Raw genomic sequence first — 20,071 nt, 5'->3', positions numbered from 1 at the left:
TGGGACTCACGTGGCACCGGCTCGCGGCGACTCGAGCTTCCAGCAGAAATGTACACGCTCGGTACACAATAGAGACACCATTAGTTTTAAATGACTGCTATTGTTGTGTAAATGACGTTATTTTGTGGATTTTAGTGTTAGATACTTCTGTGAATACTTATACTGTAAGTCTTAGAAATAATCTATTTTGGTCATTGTTTTCATCTATTATAGTTGAGCATTTAGGTAGCATAGTATGAGGGGGTATAATAATTAATATTAAATAGTACAATATAATGTCGATAATTAATTAAGTGTATATTTTTAGTATTATGTGGGAAGAATGTTAAGTTATAAGTTAGTTTTAATGTCATGGTAGAATGGGAGAATGCCGCTAGCTGACCGCGATGAGGCTCGCAACCCATCAGGTCGCTTCTCTCGGGGGGGCGCAAAGAGGAGGAATTCTCAGGAATGTAGAATTGCCACTTGGAATGTAAGAGGACGTATGACTGATAAGATGAATGAACTGTGTGATATAATGAAGAATAAATGTATAGATTTATTGTGTGTCTCTGAGACTTGGAAGAAAGGGAGTGGTTCGATGGAGCACGGTGATACTCTGGTTCTCTGGTCCGGTCTCCCTGAGACGGACAGAGCTTGCCGGGGTGTTGCTGCGTTTCTATCGCCAAGAATGATAGAGGGCATGAATGAATATGAATTTGTAAGTGAGAGACTCATGTTTGTCAGATTTAAGGTCGGACTGACAAGATTGCTTGTTATCATAGGATACGCTCCTGTCAACCCCGACTGTGAATCTGAGAAGGACGAGTTTTGGACGAGTCTAATGAATGTGATGAATGGGAAAAAAGATAGCGAAAGGATAGTTTTGGCTGGAGATCTTAATGGTTGGGTGGGAACAAGGAGAGATGGGCTGGAGTCAGCTCTAGGTATGTTTGGGGATGCAAGAGTGAATGACAATGGGAAAAGACTGCTAGAGGTATGCCTGGAATGGAACCTTTTTGTATCAAATACATTTTTCGAACATAAAGGAATCCACCAATACACATGGGAGAGAGGAAATGAAAGGTCGATTATCGATTATGTCATCATTGACTCTAGATTGAAGCCTGTAACTGTCGACACACGTGTGTACAGAGGGGCCGAGATGGAATCAGACCATTTTTTAGTGGTCTCAAGGGTGATTCTGTTTAAGGGATGGCGGTCCCAAACAAACAAAGTTCAGGCTCCTTCTAGAGTCAAAGTTGAAAAACTGCAAAATGCTGACATAAAATATAATTTTGAAAGATCTGTGAGTCACAGACTGAACGAAAAAGATGTAGAATGTATGGGTATAAACGATATGTGGGAGTGTTTGAAAATAAGTATGTGCGAGGCGGCGAAAGAAGTGTGCGGTGTGACAACGCTAGGGAGAAAGAAAGGTGATGCGTGGTGGGACGACGAAGTCAAAAAACTCGTTAAAGAAAAGAAGGATGCGTGGATAAATTTGCTTGCTGTAAAAAAGAATACAATTGAATATGAATCGGCTAAACGCGTGTATGGTGAAAGTAAGAAAAAGGTTAAGCAGGGTGTATGTGAACGGAAGAAAAAATTGAAGGATGAAGAAGGAATGAAAATGACACACAATTTCCATGAAAACATGAAAGTTTTCTGGAAAGCTGTGAAAAACTCCAGGAGTAGCAGTGAAAGCGGAGGCATGACAGTTGTTAAAGATAAGGATGGAAAAATGGTGACTAGTGAGAGTGGAATAAAAGAGAGATGGAAGGAATACTTTGAGGAAGTTTATGAATCGCACACTGGTAACTCGGGCGGTGCCGATGTATCGACACTATCCGAGGTGTGTCTGAACGCAAATGATGAGGTAAGTCAGATTAGTATGAAAGAAATTATCAGCGTTGTCAAATGTATGCGGAATGGTAAAGCGCAAGGGTATGACTGTATTGCAGCAGAGTTTATTAAGTCGGGTGGCAAATTAATTCTCACATGGCTACATAAACTTTTTAACTTGTGTCTCAAGGAGGAAAGGACTCCACCTGATTGGAGGAGGGCAGTTGTTATGCCGTTATACAAGGGAAAGGGTTCTAAGGTGGAGTGTGGGAATTACAGAGCTATCAGTCTTCTGAGCGCTGTCGGCAAAATGTATGGAAGAATACTGATAGAAAGAGTAAGAAACGTGACCAAGGAGAAAGTATGGGATGTACAGAGTGGATTTATGAATGGTAGAGGATGTATGGATCAAATATTTGCATTACGCAATATGACAGAAAAGTTTTTGGCGAAAAACCAGAAGCTTTTTTGCGCTTTTGTTGATTTGCAAAAAGCATTTGATCGAGTTGATAGGAAAAAATTATGGATGGTTCTATCGGAGTATGAAGTGAGTGACAACCTTGTCCGCGCTATTGCTTCCTTGTACAAAGATAGTGTAGCGTGTGTAAGGGTAAATGGGTCATTAACTTCCTGGTTTGACATCCCTAAAGGAGTCAAACAGGGATGTGTAATGTCACCGTGGTTATTCAACATATACATGGCTAAATGTATGAGAGAATTGAAAAGTATGGATGTGGGAGCGAAAATGAGTAATCTTACTGTCAGTTGCCTTCTGTACGCCGATGACGCAGTCCTCCTAGCTGACAGCGAAGAGGAACTGCAATCCTTGGTTACAAAGGTTTACGAAGTGTGCAAGGAGAGTGATTTGCTAATGAATGTGCAAAAGTCGAACGTCATGGTCTTTGAAAGAAATGTAACTATGACTGAATGTAAGATTGTAGTAAATGGAGATAGTTTGAAACAGGTCGAAGAATTTGTATATCTGGGTAGTATGTTTACTAGAGATGGAAATATGGACAAGGATATTGAAAGGAGGGTTAGTGCCGGTAACAGAGTTAATGGTGCCTTAAAGTCTGTCGTAGCAAATAAGTGTCTATCGCAAGAGGCTAAATTAGCAGTTCATAATGGAGTTCTGGTACCAACCCTAATGTATGGAAGCGAAGCATGGAGTTGGAAAAAAAGGGACGAAAGTAGACTGAATGCTGTTGAAATGCGATCCCTCAGGCGAATGTGCGGAAAAACAATGTATGATAGGTGCCCTAATGTCGAAATTAGAGCAGAATGCAAGGCTGAGTTAAGCATTATCGACAAAATTAAGAAAGGTCTTTTGCGATGGTTCGGTCATGTGGAGCGAATGAATGATGAAAGAACGGCTAAAAAGATTTATGATGCGAATGTGTCTGGTTGTAGAAGTCGAGGAAGGCCGAGAAAGACATGGCATGATCAAGTACAACAAATTCTTGAAAGTGGTCATGTGAAAAGTCGGAATAATCGACGTGCGTTCATGAGAAGATGTATGAATGTGAAGGAAGCAAAGGAAGTGTGCCAGGACAGAGTGGTGTGGCGTTCTATCCTCTCTGCCTACCCCTCTGGGGAAATGGCGTGATGGTTAGTTAGTTAGTTAGTTGTGTCTATGGTTTTCTCCATACATTTGTTCGCTTAAATAACGAGTTTTTCCTCGGATATACCGAACAAAAATATTGTCAACAGTTGAGCAAAAACTCCACAATCGTTTAAAAACATACTTTTCGAAAAAACAACCTAAGTAATAAAATTTAAATGGGTGGCTAAATTAGGACCGACGTCACTGACAATCGGGATCGGATGACGTTTAAGACACTTACATAGTGTCAGGCCAGGAAGTAGTGTAATGCTCTGGCAAAAAGTACCTGGTCAGCACCACGCGAAGAAACTAAAAAAAAGTAACTCGCAAAGTTTTGCTTTTGACCTAATAAAGCTCAGCCGAAATCAAGTGAGGGTTATCACTAGAGCCCTTACAGGGCACTGCAGATTGAACAAACGCCTTGCTAGAATGAACCTTTCCGAAACATCTAGATGAAGCTTCTGCAGTGCAAATGAGGAAACACCTATACACATTATATGTGAATGTGATACTTGACATCATAAAAGAAGCCTCATCCTCGGGGGACCACTGGTTAAACCTGAGGATGTTAAAGAGCTCGCCCCCTACTTAATAGCCCTATACTTTACGGATCTGAACTTGGAGGGGGAGATTTAGCAAAATGTAAACTCTCGCCTTCCACACAGCAGCCAGGCTCTTTATAGACTTGGGCTTGGATGGCGAGAACTATTCACGGGACCCGTCACAATCGATCTTCACAGGTCGCAGTGACGTCAGGAGCTTGCATAGCACTGACCCCCACATCTAAGAATAAGAATAAACATGGATTATAATTTTCGTCGATAGTTTTATTTTTTTAAATTATCTGTATGAACTCTACGTATATTTATTTGTTTACTTGGAGACAATATGCAATAACGAGCAATTCAGTCGGTCTCATCTTCGCGTAATAACCAAGATGGACTTAATATGCTTACTATATTTTTCGGTCACAAAATTGAAAAAAAAGCGTACATTAAAAAAGTCATTTCTTCTAATATTTCATCGAAAACTTGCTATTTGCTCTTTCATTTCTGTCCCATCTTTATTAATTCGAGTAGTATATCTGGAATATTTCTGATATTTGTGCAAATTACTCAAATGTGGTTACACAGATAAAATGATTTGTAAATAATAACGCATTTCGCAAAATGTGAGTTCTATAGATAAATAATTGGGTTCATATTATCTTTTTTTTGCTCTTCTGAAAAGTTACACTTTTGCAGTTATACTTTTATGTTCGTCCATCAAAGATATTATGAGTTGATAATAAATACTTTTTTTATTATTCAACTCATAATATTTTACCCCTTTTAAATGATAGACTTGAGACTATAGTACAAATGAGAATGTACAATTAATCGCGGGGCTGGTAAAAAAATATGTCGGTAAAGTTGAAGATATTTTAAAACAGAAAAAAAACGCCATAAGAATTGGTAAAAAATCCATACATACCAAATTACGCTTTGCTGATTCGTACTCAGCAGCAATTCGAGTTGAAAGTACTTTACCGTAATATAGGTACTATTGAAATTATTTATATCGGACAAGTTGTTCGTGTTATTTTTAGTAACGTGAACCCATTTCGTGATGGCAGTGAAAACAAACGTTGGATCATGTCGCGTATTGCGACAGTCAGGATGCAGTTGCCAAGAGCCGCACTTGCGGGTCGAGTATTGATTGCAATTTTAGCTTTATCTGCATTCGCTTTTCGGTCTATTTACTTCCTCCTATGCAGTTGAAAACCATACACCTGAGAATTACACTCGTTTAAATCAAGAATGCATGATGTTTTCATGCCTGTCGTATTTTATTATTTATTGTCTGTATCTAGGAAACATGATTATTTGCTATTTGATTTGTCGATTTTTTTTTTGCACATCGTCGTGATCATAGAACAATGACGGATGTGCGAAAAATGCGACTTTGACTTTCTTTTATATTTGACCTTGAAAAGGTTGTATAAAGGTTTTATATTCTAGCTTTTAAAAAAACCTATAAAACTAACCCAGGTATCAAATGATATACTTTTGTACTTATCAGGTTGTGACATAAAATGTTTTTAAAAAAATTAACCGCTCTCATGTAAAGTTGATATTTATGTTTTTTTTGTACAAAATTTTGACCAACTCTTCTTTTGACCAGTCTTTTTTTTAGTTGGCTGGAAGATATTGCTTTAAGCAATAAGTCCGCCAAAGTACTTATTCTTTTTAATTGAAGTTTTAAATAAATAAGTAAATAAATTTTGGGGTGCGTCTTATGGTCCGATGCGTCTTATCGTTTGCAAAATACGGTAAGATAAAATTGTGTCGACTCTCAAAGTAAAGTTTTGACGAAGGAACAGTCGTGTATCGAATCCAATCAGCAGTGATTTTACACAAAAAAAATATATAAGTAACGGGTATTAGGATGGAAAATCACAATGTTATTTTTGTTGACTTTAAATATTTCATTTTATATTTTTTTTGTTGCAGTGAGCGTGCCGCGGTCACGGCATGACGACGGATATCTCGATGGTGCGCTGGGATCCGTCCCAAGTGCCCGGTCAGGAGATATTGGACGAGTACGAGTACGACGGTGGGAACTCCTCGTCCCGACTCTTCGAGCGGTCCCGCATTAAGGCTTTAGCCGGTAAGTCCCGACTCTCTCCAGTACTGCTGGTCATTCCCCTTTCCGCATGCAGTCGTGCATGGGGCATTGCCATTGACATACTAATACGTGACGCGCCCTGAGAGTAAATTTAAAAAAGTTGTGACACGAAAACGTACCCATAGGTACTGAGTTTGTTTATTTATACCAGGGTTGCGTTCAACGATCACGCATATGCTACCAAAATTGTAGGATACTCATTTTTGGGATATACAAAGGTTGGATTTTAACGTTAAGGCTGTAGTCTGGTAAAACGCATGCTGTACCGATAAGGGCAGGTATGAAGGTCATAAAAACGTTAATAAGACATTGTTATAAATCGAATATTACAACCAGAATTATCTTCTTAAAAAAAAAATACAGTTTTATAAAAAAAGTTTCAACTAAAATATTTCAATAAATATATTTTTTTAAGTATCAGCAAAGGCATAATTTTACGTAGAAATAAAAGAAAATGTCACAAAAATGTATGTGATTTGAAATGCTTGTATTTCTTTTCAAAAACACAAAAATTAAATTTTGCTTCGGGCACTTTCATGTTATTGAACATTGAAATTGTTATTATCTTAAAATTATTACAACAAATTTTAGTTCGATACTTAGTCTTTATTGAGATCCCAGATAGATACCTAAGTTTAGTCTAAATTAAACATAGTTATGCAGAAAGCAGCCAGTCCACAATTTTGAAAAAATGTGATTTTGGTGTTATCGGATGCAGTAAGGTCTATTATATGTTCTGCTAAAAACTGCCAGGTCGCTTTCGTACAAAAAACTGTTATAATCACCTTCTGAAAATATTATCGATCGCAAAATCGTAATTTCTCAATTTGCAGAAAACACCCACAGCACTAGAATAATGTTACGGTATTTTAAAAATCATAAAAACAGGTCAAATATGTAATTACATTCTTGTTCGTAACATAAAAAAAACCAGTGTATTCATTGTTTATCATTTGCCAAAAGTAAAAAACATTCCAACTGTTGTGTAGATTCAATTATTCACCCTTTTCACAAAAATGCTATGATCTCAGTTTTACTTTTCTATGGCTGGCTGCTTTCTGTATAACTACGTTCAATTTGAAATGGCGTAAACTGCCGGTCTAAAAGTAATTATATTTTAGTTACATAAAACTTTTAAGTACATTTTTACAGAAATACATTAAAAAAATATTGTATATATCTAATTAATATTTTTTTATTATTGCGCGATTAAAAAAACATTTGTTTTAAAATGGAAAAATCGTATGATTTCCTCATTTTGCGTGCGTTTTACCAGACTACAGCCTCAACAGTCAACATTCTTTTTTGGTGGATCCCAATCAGATTCTTTCCTTATAATTTCGACTCATTTATTTCACTGGATTTTGGGGAATACCAAAATAATATTAACTCATATTTAATATCAACAATATTTTGAGTTTGTTTTTGTAGACTGGATTCAACTCCCTGGGGAACTGTTCTGCCGCACTTAAGATAATAGCAATTACTAGGGTTTGACGCTTTTCGAGAAAAACGCGTTTAAAGTTTTTTTTTATTTTGCTTGTATCTCAGGATTTAGATGAGATGCATTTATGAAAACTGAAAAGCCGATTAAATGAAGAAATCATGAAATACCAGATAATGTAATAACTCAATTTCGACAAAAACCTTAGTTAATGCGTTTATCGTAAGCGCGGCAGTGTTAATATTAACATATCCACCTGGTCCACGGAGAAGTATAGAAATGGAATAAAAAATTTCAGACGTTGCCTAGGTGAAATAATTCAATTATATATATCTGAATATGAATTGTTTAAGCTTTGTTAATCACTCATGAGCAAATATTTACCAATGAAAAGTTACACAATCCTTTTTACAATGTTCACCCGAAAGGTTTTTACACGCTTTCATGACACAAGCAGGATTTTTGGTTTAGATTCTGAACGTCATTTTTGGCTGGCGGTCGAAAAACGGTTAAATACGCATTGGGCATGACTGATCGTTTGCGCGTGAGTTGAGTGTCATTATTTTTGAGTTCTATGTGAAATATGGATATTGTGGAGAAATGATTTCATACATAAAAGTAAAAAAGTACATTTAATAAAAATATGTCGCTAGAAAAACGCGACGTGTTAGGCTTTGGATGTTGTGACGTCAAGATTCGCGATGATGTTACAAACAAATGTCAGTGGCCAGGAAAAAATAAACATGAATCGTGATTTATTAGGGGCGTTGCCAATAGAATGGCAGTTTTGCTGAAATTCAAAATTACTCATTAAAAAATATTTTTTTTGCTACTAATTATTTGCAAAAAAATATTTTTTTACTGGACAGTATTTCATAGACTTTTATTACTTTAAAAATGTAAAAAAAGTGATATTTCCCTATTCACATTCAACTGGCATAGACAGTTAAGTCTTTTTTACTCTGCTACGCGTTTTGCACGGCACGGCAGTGTTCAAGTTCAAGCGACAACGTTAATTTTTCGGAACATAATTTCAAACTTTCGTTCTATGAAGCATCATCTCTATTTAATTATACCTCAGTGGATAGGGCGTTGATTCTTGTACCAAATTCCGTGTATCTCAATTATTTGTTACATGAAGGTAAAGTAAGGGTGCCAGCCCGAGACAACGAAATATTGCAGTGTAAAATCACCTTTCAAACCTTTATTTTAAATATGAACCTTGGACTTCAAGTACGGTAGGCGTACCGGCCAATCACTACACTATTTCTTGTAGAGATTTTTGCTAGAGAATAGCCATCGGGCCGAAAACACTCGTTCAGGATTCTGGTTCTAATTCACACACATAACTGTATTTATTATCCGCCTGGACACGTTTACATAATGATATAAAACAAAGCAGGATTGAGAGCCTTCTTAAGTGTTTATTTCAGATTATGCAGCGAGGATCTGATTTTGATTAATTTTTATAGGCGATGCAATTTAAAAAAATATATTTTCGTAGCCATCGAGTCGTCAAATTTTTATTTAATCGTCATTAAAAATACTGGTTTTTATGATGCATATTAAATTTTGTAATTTTATCTCCACGTTCAATAAAAATATTATGCATCCGTAATCAGTATTCAGTATAATGTAAGTTATGTAATTTTTAATTTGACGCTTACGTAATTTGCTAAAAGTATGATATTCGGCAGTCTGTACTCAGTACTCAATACTCGATCTTAATCTACCCACCATATATTTTGCAACAAAATTTATAAGATTCGCAGACAAATTTTATTAGTGTTGCAATCAGATGTCCAAATAATAATAATACCCGTGATTTATTAAGCGCCATTTTCGTAAAATATTAAGATGATTGTATTTCTATAGGGACTAGATCTTAATAGCAACATTGGGATTTATTTGTATGGATTTATTTACAGAAGCACAACTGACTTCAAAAATATCAATACCCTTTAAACGCTCTTCTGTTCCCTAGTTCGCCCGCACCTAGAGTATTCCTCTGTTATCTGGTCTCCATATTATGATGTTCACATCAAGAATATTGAATCAGTTCAACATCGATTTCTGAGAAAGATAGGCTGGAAGTTGGGCTTATCCAGAGACCAATATACGTATAATGAGTTAGAAACTATAAAGCTTATATTTTAAGCACTAACTTTGTGGTTATTCATTATAATAAAACAACTTTGCATTTAACCACTAATTTTTATTTTCCACCGACCGGTTTCATCTGATAGAAAATAATCATAACTTCAATAAAGACACTGGATTAGAAGTACTTCATGTTGAAAATAAAATATTAAAATTAGACAACTTAGAAATGAAAAAAGCGATTCATAATAAGAAAACAATAATTAATAACCAAATAAACAATATTTCTTTTAGTCCTCTCCTGTCTAACTTCGAAAATAATGATATCAAATTACCACCCGTGTAAGGAAAAAACGACTTTATTTATTGAGTCCACGTGTAGTATTTAGTGAACATGATAAAAATAAAAAAGGAATTAATTCATTAGTTACGTTAACCTTGACGAAGAAGCTTGTTTGCTTTGAAACCGGTCGGTGGAAAATAAAAATTAGTGGTTAAAAACAAAGTTGTTTTATTTATTTTATTATAGTTAGTAACTATCTTAAATATATCTTCTCTTCAAGACCGTCGAAATAAATCCGACCTTCTAGTCCTATTTAAAATTCTCAACTCACTCTTTGATGCGCCTGAACTACTGAGCTCAATAAAATTAAATATCCCAACTAGAAACCTCAGACAAAACTTACTCTTTCATACCGATAACCATAAACCATGGTTTTCATTTCCCTATGCCCAGAATTCTTAGGTCTGCCAACAAACATACTAGTCTTGATTTCTTTGATAACAAGTTGCCTTCTTTCAAACGATCACTGAATCAAATTCAATTATAAACACCTCTTTCTGCTTCCACTTCCACAAAGTACCATTGAGTCTTTTTACTTTTCTTAATAATAATGTTTTATGTATAAATATGTCCTTAAATATTGGGCGTATATATAAATAAATGAATTTGGCGATTCGTCATAAATTGTTGACATATTTATTATGCTAACTTCTACAGGCCCCATCTTAGGTGTATGTGTCCAGTGTTATATAATTTATCGCAAATACTATGCGATATGTCTATAACTGGCAGTAGTGCTCAGAATAAAGTTCAGATAAAGTTATGAATAACACCCACAGATATATATGATCTATTCAGTGATAACACCCAATCAAATTCAGTTGTTAATTATCTATATATCAAAGGTTACAGCTTTACTTTTTGCTAAATCAACAACCTGCACTATTTATGGATTTTAAACAAAAAAAGTCATTCTTGTAATAATTTCACAACTATTAGTAGTTTCGCCCACCGACAGCTGTATTGGCGATATAATTCGTTCAAAGATTCTGTATTTACTTCCCGGTGGGATAAAATGAGTTAAACTGTATTTTTTCAAGCACTGGCGTTTTTTTATTTATTATTATTTATAAAAAAATAAATATAGTAAAAAGGCGCTTAATATATAGTAAAAGAAATTATATAAATTTAAAAAGTAGTATAAACATTATTAAGAACTAAAAGCCTACGTATTCTTTTACACAAAATCTATTTACAAAAAAATAAATAGATAAATAGAATAATAATCAATATAAAGCCTTGTTACATATTCACCTTTCCCTTTTCACTCTTTCCGCACTTAATGGTGCATAGGGCACTGCATTGGTACACCAATTGCAGCGTATCTCGATCATTTTTATAACATGAAGGTAAGGTGATAAGTCTTACGCTTTAGGTACCAGTCCAGGGATTATGAAATATTCTAGTTATAAAAACACCATTTTTAATAATATTTCATATCAACCATGTCGGGAATCGAACCCGAGACCTCTTGCGTGGTAGACAAATGCGCTGGCCATTACACCATGAGGCCGACAAAGCCACATATTAGCCATTTAATAATTTTCTTTTAAGATTTGCTTAGGAATCTTATTGTGATATAATTTATCGCTGTTTTGTCTTGTGGTTTTAAAAAGAAATAATATTCAGATGGTCACAGTTACGTAACCCTCTGAACCGAAAATCCCGGGTTCAAGTTCCCACAGTAGTCTTTTTTTTTTACTTGGTTAATTTTAACGCATAGGTTTTTATTCGGGTTGTGGTCCCGTGACTCCTGTGGTACTGTCACGAACTCTGGACTAAAGATCCTTAGTTTGATCATCGTTCTACTACTTTTCTCTTATCGCTATCACAGTTTGAGGCCAAATATCAAATAATATGGAAATATCACGTACTACGAATACCGATAAAAATATACGAAATGGATTAAGAATAATTAATTGTATTTTCAAAATCAATATGGATATTGTGGAGAAATGTTTTCATATATAACTTTAAAAAAGAATATTTAAAAAATATGTCACTCGAAAAACGCGACATGTTTGGCAATGATAGTTGTGACGTCAAGATGCGTGACGATGCTCCATAAAAAAATGAATTGTTGGAACAAAGTTAAAAATATACATGAGTCGTGACGTATTAGGGGCGTGGTCAATGTAATGACCGTTTTTGCCGGAATTCAAAATTACACATTAAAAATATTTTTTATGCTACTAATAAGAACATTTTTTTTTTTGCTGGACTGTATTTAATAGAGCCTAGATACTTTAAGAATATAAATAAATAAAACGTGATGTTTCCCTATTGGGTTAAAATCATAAAGATCGGGTTATTTTTTTATAATGGCCCATCATTTAAAAAGAACGCGAATATTATTTTTAATTAAGTACTAACAACTTTTATAATATACTCTTCTATAAGTAATTACTTTTAAATATATATTCGCATTTTTGCCCTTTTTATCAACCAGAAGTCGCTATCTACACCACATCCATAGCCGACATCCTGCATCTACATTTTTTTTAGTTTGCCAAAATAACTAACCTTTACCAAAATCACTGACCCATCAAATGCAGACGTCATATACTCAATAACAAATCGTCAGCCACTTTCTAAACGGTGCCATCACATTGCGCATCATTTTGACTCCACTCGCTCGGTGGGTCCCATTTCAGTTATGGCGATATCGCACTGGATTCCTGACGAATTAAAATGCCACTCCGTGTGAAGGCATCGAGTGCGGTATCTCGACCGCGTCTTGAAGATATATTAAAATTATCAATAATAAAGTAATCGATTGATTGAAATTCTCGGTAAATGTAGCATTTCTTATCTACATTTGTTAAAATTAAATTAGTTACAAGTTCGCTCTGTGTCAATTCATAGTGCCAGTAAAAACTGCGATAAAAATAACTTAACGTTTTAGTGTGTTTTAGTTTTCTAATTCATGTCAATAATATGGGTTGAATTTAAATGTCACGTTAAGGATTACAGTTTATATCGTTAAGTGCAATAATTTTTAACACAAAATGTGTAAATCATCGCAGTAACTTTACATTGGTGTAGTAAAGTGTACAAAATTGTGAGTTGAACGGAAGATTGTTAGTGATTTTAGTACCTACAGGATTGTGAATGTTGTCAGTGACTGTCAAGATTTTTTGCGAGTTTTATGAAAATGTCTTCAGAAGGATACGATCTGATAAAGACGGGAGTTAAAGCGGAGTGCCCAGGATTGGAAACATACTTCGACAAATTCGTCGTCGAATTGAGAGGTTAGAAATCGTTTATATAATTCCATCAGCCGAAACTAAAAAAGGCACTGCGTGCATATTGTGAAGAAACGTAAACCATGTGGAAGTAAGGAATTTTAATCGACCTGCAAAAATAAGACAAGTTAATAATTATTTTTATTATCATTCTGGATGTTTGTTATAGCGCCATTTTTTGTGAAAAACGTCTCATAGTCGCTGTACAAGGACAATAAAAACATAGCCAATTAATGAATGACATTTAAAGCAACCAAAAATTGCCCTTTTAATCGATAACTTCTTTTGACAGCTGCAATTTTAACTACGCACGTATGGTACGTAGGTAAACATAAATAAGATGAAATTGTATGACCCTAAATATTTATTCGATTAGATTTTTATATATTTAAAGTAGTATTTCATAATTGTTCTCACCAAAATAACCCGTCCCGAAGACGCTTATGAAATACTTCAAATATATAAAAATCTAATCGAATAAATAAAATGATAAGAATTATAATAGATAGTCCGAAACACTAGTTAAGCACATTCTATAACTTTTTGTGTATGCATATATTATGTTAAGGTGTGTATATGTATGTATGTATATATACATATATGAACGTGTGTGTATGTATATGCATGTGTGTATGTATATGTATGTATATATATGTATGTATATGTATGTATGTATGTATATGTATGTATGTATATATGTATGTATGTATGTATGTATGTATGTATGTATGTATGTATGTATGTATGTATGTATGTATGTATGTATGTATGTATGTATGTATGCATGTATGTATGTATGTATGTATGTGTATGTATGTATGTATGTATGCGTGTTGTGTGCATATTCATTTTTGTATTGTTTTATATTTACTTTCTCTATCTTCTTCCTTTTTTTTTACTTCCCCGTTTTCCCATCCCACTTCCTTTCACTCCTAGCGAATTGTACGTTTTGTGGTTTTGTATATTTTTGTTTCTATGTGAAACCCGTAATTAGTCTTGTTATTTTTTGTTATTCTGTATGTATTGTCAATGAATATGACAGTGTTGGTTTCACGAACCTTATTCAATACATAATATAAAAAAATAAGAAAACATATTTTCTATCAAAATAGTGTTTTGGACGATTAGATGCATCGGACCATAAGACGCACCTCAATTTTTGGTTGAATTTTCAGAGCAAAAAAGTACATCTTGTGATCCGACAAATACGATAAATATGTTAAAAGTCACTTCAAAACGCCCAATATTAGGAGTTTGCATTGAAACCTCACGAGTTTATTAAAAATTAGTGTAAAATAAAATACACAGTGAAATAAAAGTCATAAATTTAATGAGTAAATTTATTTATTTTTAGCTGGTTCGTTCGTTGTCATGTTATACATATAACTTGTATGTAACAGTTCTTCAATGTACGCTATAAGAACTTTAACTTATTAACTATATAAAGGAATTACAAACATATAAATATACAAGGTCACGCAGCTGAGTCACGAGTAATAAGATGCACACGAGTTCAGGCGAACGTAGTTCGACACATCCCGACCGCAGGTTTCGGCCAAAAATTGGCCGAATCCACCGCCGAAATTCGTTCTATTGACCAAAACTGTCCGAAACCGAAACTTCTGTCGGTCACTAGAAATAAATTTATGTAACTCGTATCATTTTATCTTATCAATCATTTCGGATTCGGAGTACAGAGTACAGATGATACTAAAATATGTTTTCTTTTAAAATAAAATGAAAAGTTGATTAAATAATAGTCTGCGTCTGCACGGTCTTTTCATATAGGTAATAATATGCTCTCTGCTTTTAAGAAACTGCCCTTTTCAAGTCCGTAGCAAAGGGAAGATTTTCGTTTGCCGTATGCCAGCCCTTTCAATCCTTTTACCTTTAGAATTTTTCTTTTTCAAATATTAACGTTTTTCAGAAGTGTCCGCCTTCATTCAATAAATGTTTTAATATTATCTAGGTACCTCAATGTTTTGTTTAATTAGTTTAATGTAGCCATAAAATAATGACTACTGTCATTTGTATGAAAAAATAAATAACAGCATTTTTTTATAGATGTTATTTAACCGGAGTTTGTGGTGCATAGCGTACTGATTATTGCAGCGTTGTGTTGATCTTAAATCACACGTATAAGAAAATGATACATCATTTAACCCATCACAATACGTCTTCAAATGAATAAAATATTTGATTATGTTTTTTCGCATTGCGCAACTCGACTGCTTAGTTTTGAAGTATTTTTAATAACAGGTTCGCGTGTGTATTGTGTGATTGATTTTTAATAGTTGTTATAAAGCTGTGGTTTGAATGTTTATAAGAAACTGATATTGTTTACGCGTGCCATTTGTGCACGCCATATCAATTCTCTTCCAATTCATTTATCTATCTCGGGGTCGGAAAATATTAAAAAAAAATTATTATTATTTATTATTTTATTAACGTATACGGCAGAATTGACTTTTATAAAACTTATAGTATAAACGTATTTGGATTTTTTTTTTTTTAAATACTTTATACTCAAGATTTAGAAACAAAAATTAAACCTTAACAATATACAACACATTCAGTAGAAGTTTAAAACATTTAAAAATAAATGTAAAAATCTAATTCAATTATAAAATATTTTAAAGGATTAATACAACAAGAAAATCATAAAGTACTGTTTTATATATTTTTATTTTTTTTGCACCACAACAGGCCAAGAGGCCTAATAACAGTGGTGAATTACATCACAGAGCATCCAGGCTTGAGAAAAATCACATTTTTATTTTTTGTGTTCTCACCGGGAATCGAACCCGAAACCTTCCGTGCGTGAGTCAAGCGTCTTGACCACTACACCACGGAGGCCGCCATATAACAATTATACTAAAGGTTTAATTACTATTCAGCATCTTTAAGAAAGTTCAATAGGTTTGATATGTAAAAACAATACCCTTCACTAAATATATCCGATACGTGGGAATAAACATTGCCAAATTCCTGGAGTTTATTTAATCCGTTATTTATTTATTGACGGACTGGACTTGTGCGGTCCATTCTAAATAATAAATACAAGTACTAATCAAATAAAATACAGCTAAATAAAATTAAAGCTAGGACAAAAAAAATATATACTGATAAAACCCTACAAATGAGAAAAATTATAAAAAAATGGAGTTATACGTTATTTTTCGATCTTTATCAACTGATTAAATCCTCTTAATCCTCTCGGTTTAGTTCCAAATTTACTATGATAAACATTTACTTATATTTATATATTTTCTGATGATTAATTCCGTTAATGTATATTTTTTCGAAATCTCATCCATTGAAACAATTCATATTTTGCATTTTAACATTTTGGAGCGCATAAAATTATAATTATGTTCCGAGCAACTATTTAAGAGTTAGGCAACACAGACCATTTGTTCTTCCTGAATGCAGGACAAATTTACCGTTGATGATGCCTGTGGGGAGAATGATTGGTCTGTTGAACAGCCTACCGAGAGAGGCGGATCTTTTCCATGCTGGGATTACCAGATTTAGATTCTTCCTCTCTAACTATGCATCATTATGCCTATTAGTGACTCATTCGTCTTTGTTTACTATTGTTTTTATAGACTATGTGTTAGAGCTCAATAATACAATATATTATGTTTTTTTTTTTTTAAGATGTTTTTGTAATTACCTAATAATATAATTTATGTACATTGGTAATTGTCAGTAGTGCTGTATTGTACATAAAAAAATAATAAAAAAATAAAAAAACAATTAAAGCAACTAAAATGGTTTCATGAGTATGTATCATGTCCAAAATATGTCAACAAAACTGTTGTTGAGTCAAACATTCAAAGTGATTTTTTCTGCATGAATAGTGAATAATGTATTTGAAAGGGTTTTACTCCCAGAGTAATAATTCGCTAAATAAGCCATTTAGCTCTATTGCATATAACAAAAGCGTTCTAAATTTTTGTTTTGGTTTTTAGTTTAACAACAAACGTGTAACGCACGGTTTCAGTTTGCGCTTGCAATTCATGACCTGAGTACTCACGGCCTGTTGTATTGCTGTAAACTGTATCTAACTTCGTGGTTGATAATCATATCAGTAGCTCAATCACAAATAACTATCGACGTGATAATAAGCGACGTGATAATAATTTCTCACCATGGTTGTTTATCGTATTCGCGATCACAATGCAACATCCGTGAACACCTAATATTAAATGTCAAAATATTTACGTTTCGTGACGTATAATCTTGCTGCGCAATTACATATTTGAATTTCACCGGTGTAAATATGAAAAATATTCCAAAACTGCTGTTTGCTCTAATTTTCTTACCTCCTCTTTCACAATAGTAGCGGCTTGATTGTGGAATAATCTACCCACTAATGTTAGAGACGCCCCTTCTTTATTTACATTTAAGTCAAGATTGAAATGTCACTATCTAAATAATTAAGTTGTTTTTTTATCCTTCTTCTTTCCTTCCCATCCCCTCCTCTCTTCCTAGTATAGTGTTAATTTTTTTATTTTGTTAATCTTTGTTTTTGATTTTGTATAAAATTGTACGATACTTGTAATTTTCTCAGATTGAACGGTTTGGGTAGGTAGGGAGAAGAAATTGCCTTAAGGCACCTTAAGGCCCGCCCTTATATGTATATAAATTGTATATTGATTATAAAGTTTATATTTGAAGCACTAACTTTGTGGTTATTCATTACGAGTATAATAAAATAAATAAAACAACTTTCTAATTTTTATTTTCCACCGACCAGTTTCAAAGCAAACAAGCTTCTTCGTCAAGGTTTACGTAACTAATGAATTGATTCCTTTTTTAAAATTTTTATCATGTTCACTAAATATTACACGTGGACCCAATAAATCAAGTCGTTTTTTCTTTACACGGGTGGTAATTTGATATCATTATTTTCGAAGTTAGACAGAAGAGGACTAAAAGAAATATTGTTTATTTGGTTATTAATTATTGTTCTCTTATTATTATTATTATTATTAATACTATATGTACCTACTTTTTTTACTGCGTTCAGCCACAAGTACATTGATCAATTACAACTACTGAATTTTTGCAATAATTTATGTTAAACTTAGCGTAATCAATGATATCTTTAATTTGTCCAAATGTTTGTAGACTGGATTTCACCCCGACAACAGATATAGAGAACATTTTAGAGACGGAAATATAAATGTCTGGGCATTTATTGGGCTTATGACAGTGACCGACCGAAGTTTCGGTTTCGGACAAAAATTGGTCGACACTTCGGCTCGACCGAAACCTGCGGTCGGGATGTGTCGAACTTTTACATTATCAAAGTAATAAAGGTATATAAAATACTGTGCAGTAAAAAAATATTTTTTTGTTACTTATTAGTAGCATATATATATTTTTCAATTTGTAATTTTGAATTCCCGCAATAACGGTCATTCCATTGGCCACGCCCCTAATTCGTCATGATTCATGTTTATTTGTTCCCGACCATTGTCACAATCTTGAAGTCACAACTATCAAGGCCAAACATGACGCGTTTTTCTAGTGATGTATTTAAAAAAATATTTTTCTTAAACTTATGCATGAAAACATTTCTCCACAAAATCTTTATTGATTTTGAAAATGCAATTAATTATTCTAAAACCATTTCATATATTTTTATCGGTATTCGTAGTATGTGATATTTCTATATATGTTTGGGTGAAATCAGGTGCATCTTATAGCTCGTGACTCGGCCGCGTGATTTCTATTTGTTTTTAGTTATTATATTTTTGTAATGCCTTTATGATCAATAAGTTAAAGTTCCTATAGCGTACATATAATTTATGTGTAAAACATAATAACGAACCAAAAAGCGCCAAAAATAAACAAATTTACTCTTTAAAATTATGCCTTTTGTTTCATCGTATATCGAAATCGTCGGTTTCGGCCGAAACTAGAACAGAAGCCGAAATTCGTTTTCGGCTAAAAATCTTGTTTCGGTCGGTCCCATTTTTTTTTGTGAAAAGGAGAAATACTGGAGTTCTCATTTTTTATCAAAATATTATAATTTTCAGACCATTTCTTAAAAGTCGTAAATAACTTGTGCTGGAAAAATGGAAATCGAGTTGTAGTAGAATGGGATTTGAACCTCGATCCTTTGATCTGTGAGTCCACAATACTACCACGGGACCACAACCCGGTTTGTTTTATGACCTGTCATTGGCTGGTTAAAGTAGCCACTTTACGCACTGTGTAACATTCCTATTTTGCCCATGTTTGAACATCCATATTTCTTTAATCATCTTATCTTCAGCTCTACAGTCACAGTGAAGGTATAGCTTCCCTAACTTGTGATTGTAATCGCCCCCATGCTTTTTAATTATTTTTTTTTAAATTTTTTTTTTTTACAATGAACATAAGTGATAAAACAGAGTATTCAAAAAATAAAGCATATTTACATAGCAATGAAATAAATATTAATAGTAAAAATAGTAAGCAATGTACAATGGTTCTATAAATTCCCTGTTTGTGTTTGAAATTATGCAGTTAATAGTATATTTCCTAGCAAGTAGTGCTTATAAAATTAGTGTATGTTATAATATAATTGTCATATGTAGAAAGTACCAACAATAATTTCTCTATGACTAGATTAAATTTAAGTAGTTAATAACATCGAAATAAGCGGTGTTAATTGTATAATTATGGAATTAATCTTTTGGTGACCTGTATGGAGGGTGCCAGTAAAGTTAGGTCAAAATAATGGATCAAAATAATGGATTTTTATTACTAAATTACACACACGAATATACAGTTTTTTCTACTGTTTGTGTGATTGCAATTTGGTCATGAGGAAGAATTACTCCTACAAC

General features: G+C 33.6%; 1 protein-coding gene across 9 annotated transcripts in view; it reads left to right on the top strand.

Annotated features, from left to right (window-relative positions):
- beta-Spec (spectrin beta chain) overlaps positions 1 to 20,071 on the top strand; it is a 164,535-nt gene that overhangs the window by 94,889 nt on the left and 49,575 nt on the right. For 8 of the 9 annotated variants that reach the window (XR_015823787.1, XR_015823786.1, XR_015823789.1 and 5 more), the window contains exon 2: positions 5,920 to 6,076. Coding sequence is in view for 1 of the 9 variants with exons in the window: in XM_088234426.1 (XP_088090552.1) it covers positions 5,941 to 6,076 (136 nt within the window). In the remaining 8 variants the exon portion in view is untranslated. Of the gene's footprint in view, positions 1 to 5,919; positions 6,077 to 12,677; positions 13,233 to 20,071 lie in introns of those variants that run through there. The other variant, XR_015823790.1, reaches the window with a different exon arrangement.

The sequence above is a fragment of the Micrasema longulum genome, unplaced genomic scaffold (genome assembly GCF_059751315.1).
Source record: "Micrasema longulum isolate JH-2025_06_02 unplaced genomic scaffold, ASM5975131v1 h1tg001237l, whole genome shotgun sequence".
Lineage (NCBI taxonomy): Eukaryota > Metazoa > Arthropoda > Insecta > Trichoptera > Brachycentridae > Micrasema > Micrasema longulum.
Note: the sequence above shows the minus strand (reverse complement) of the source record. Positions and strands in the feature narration are given on the sequence as shown.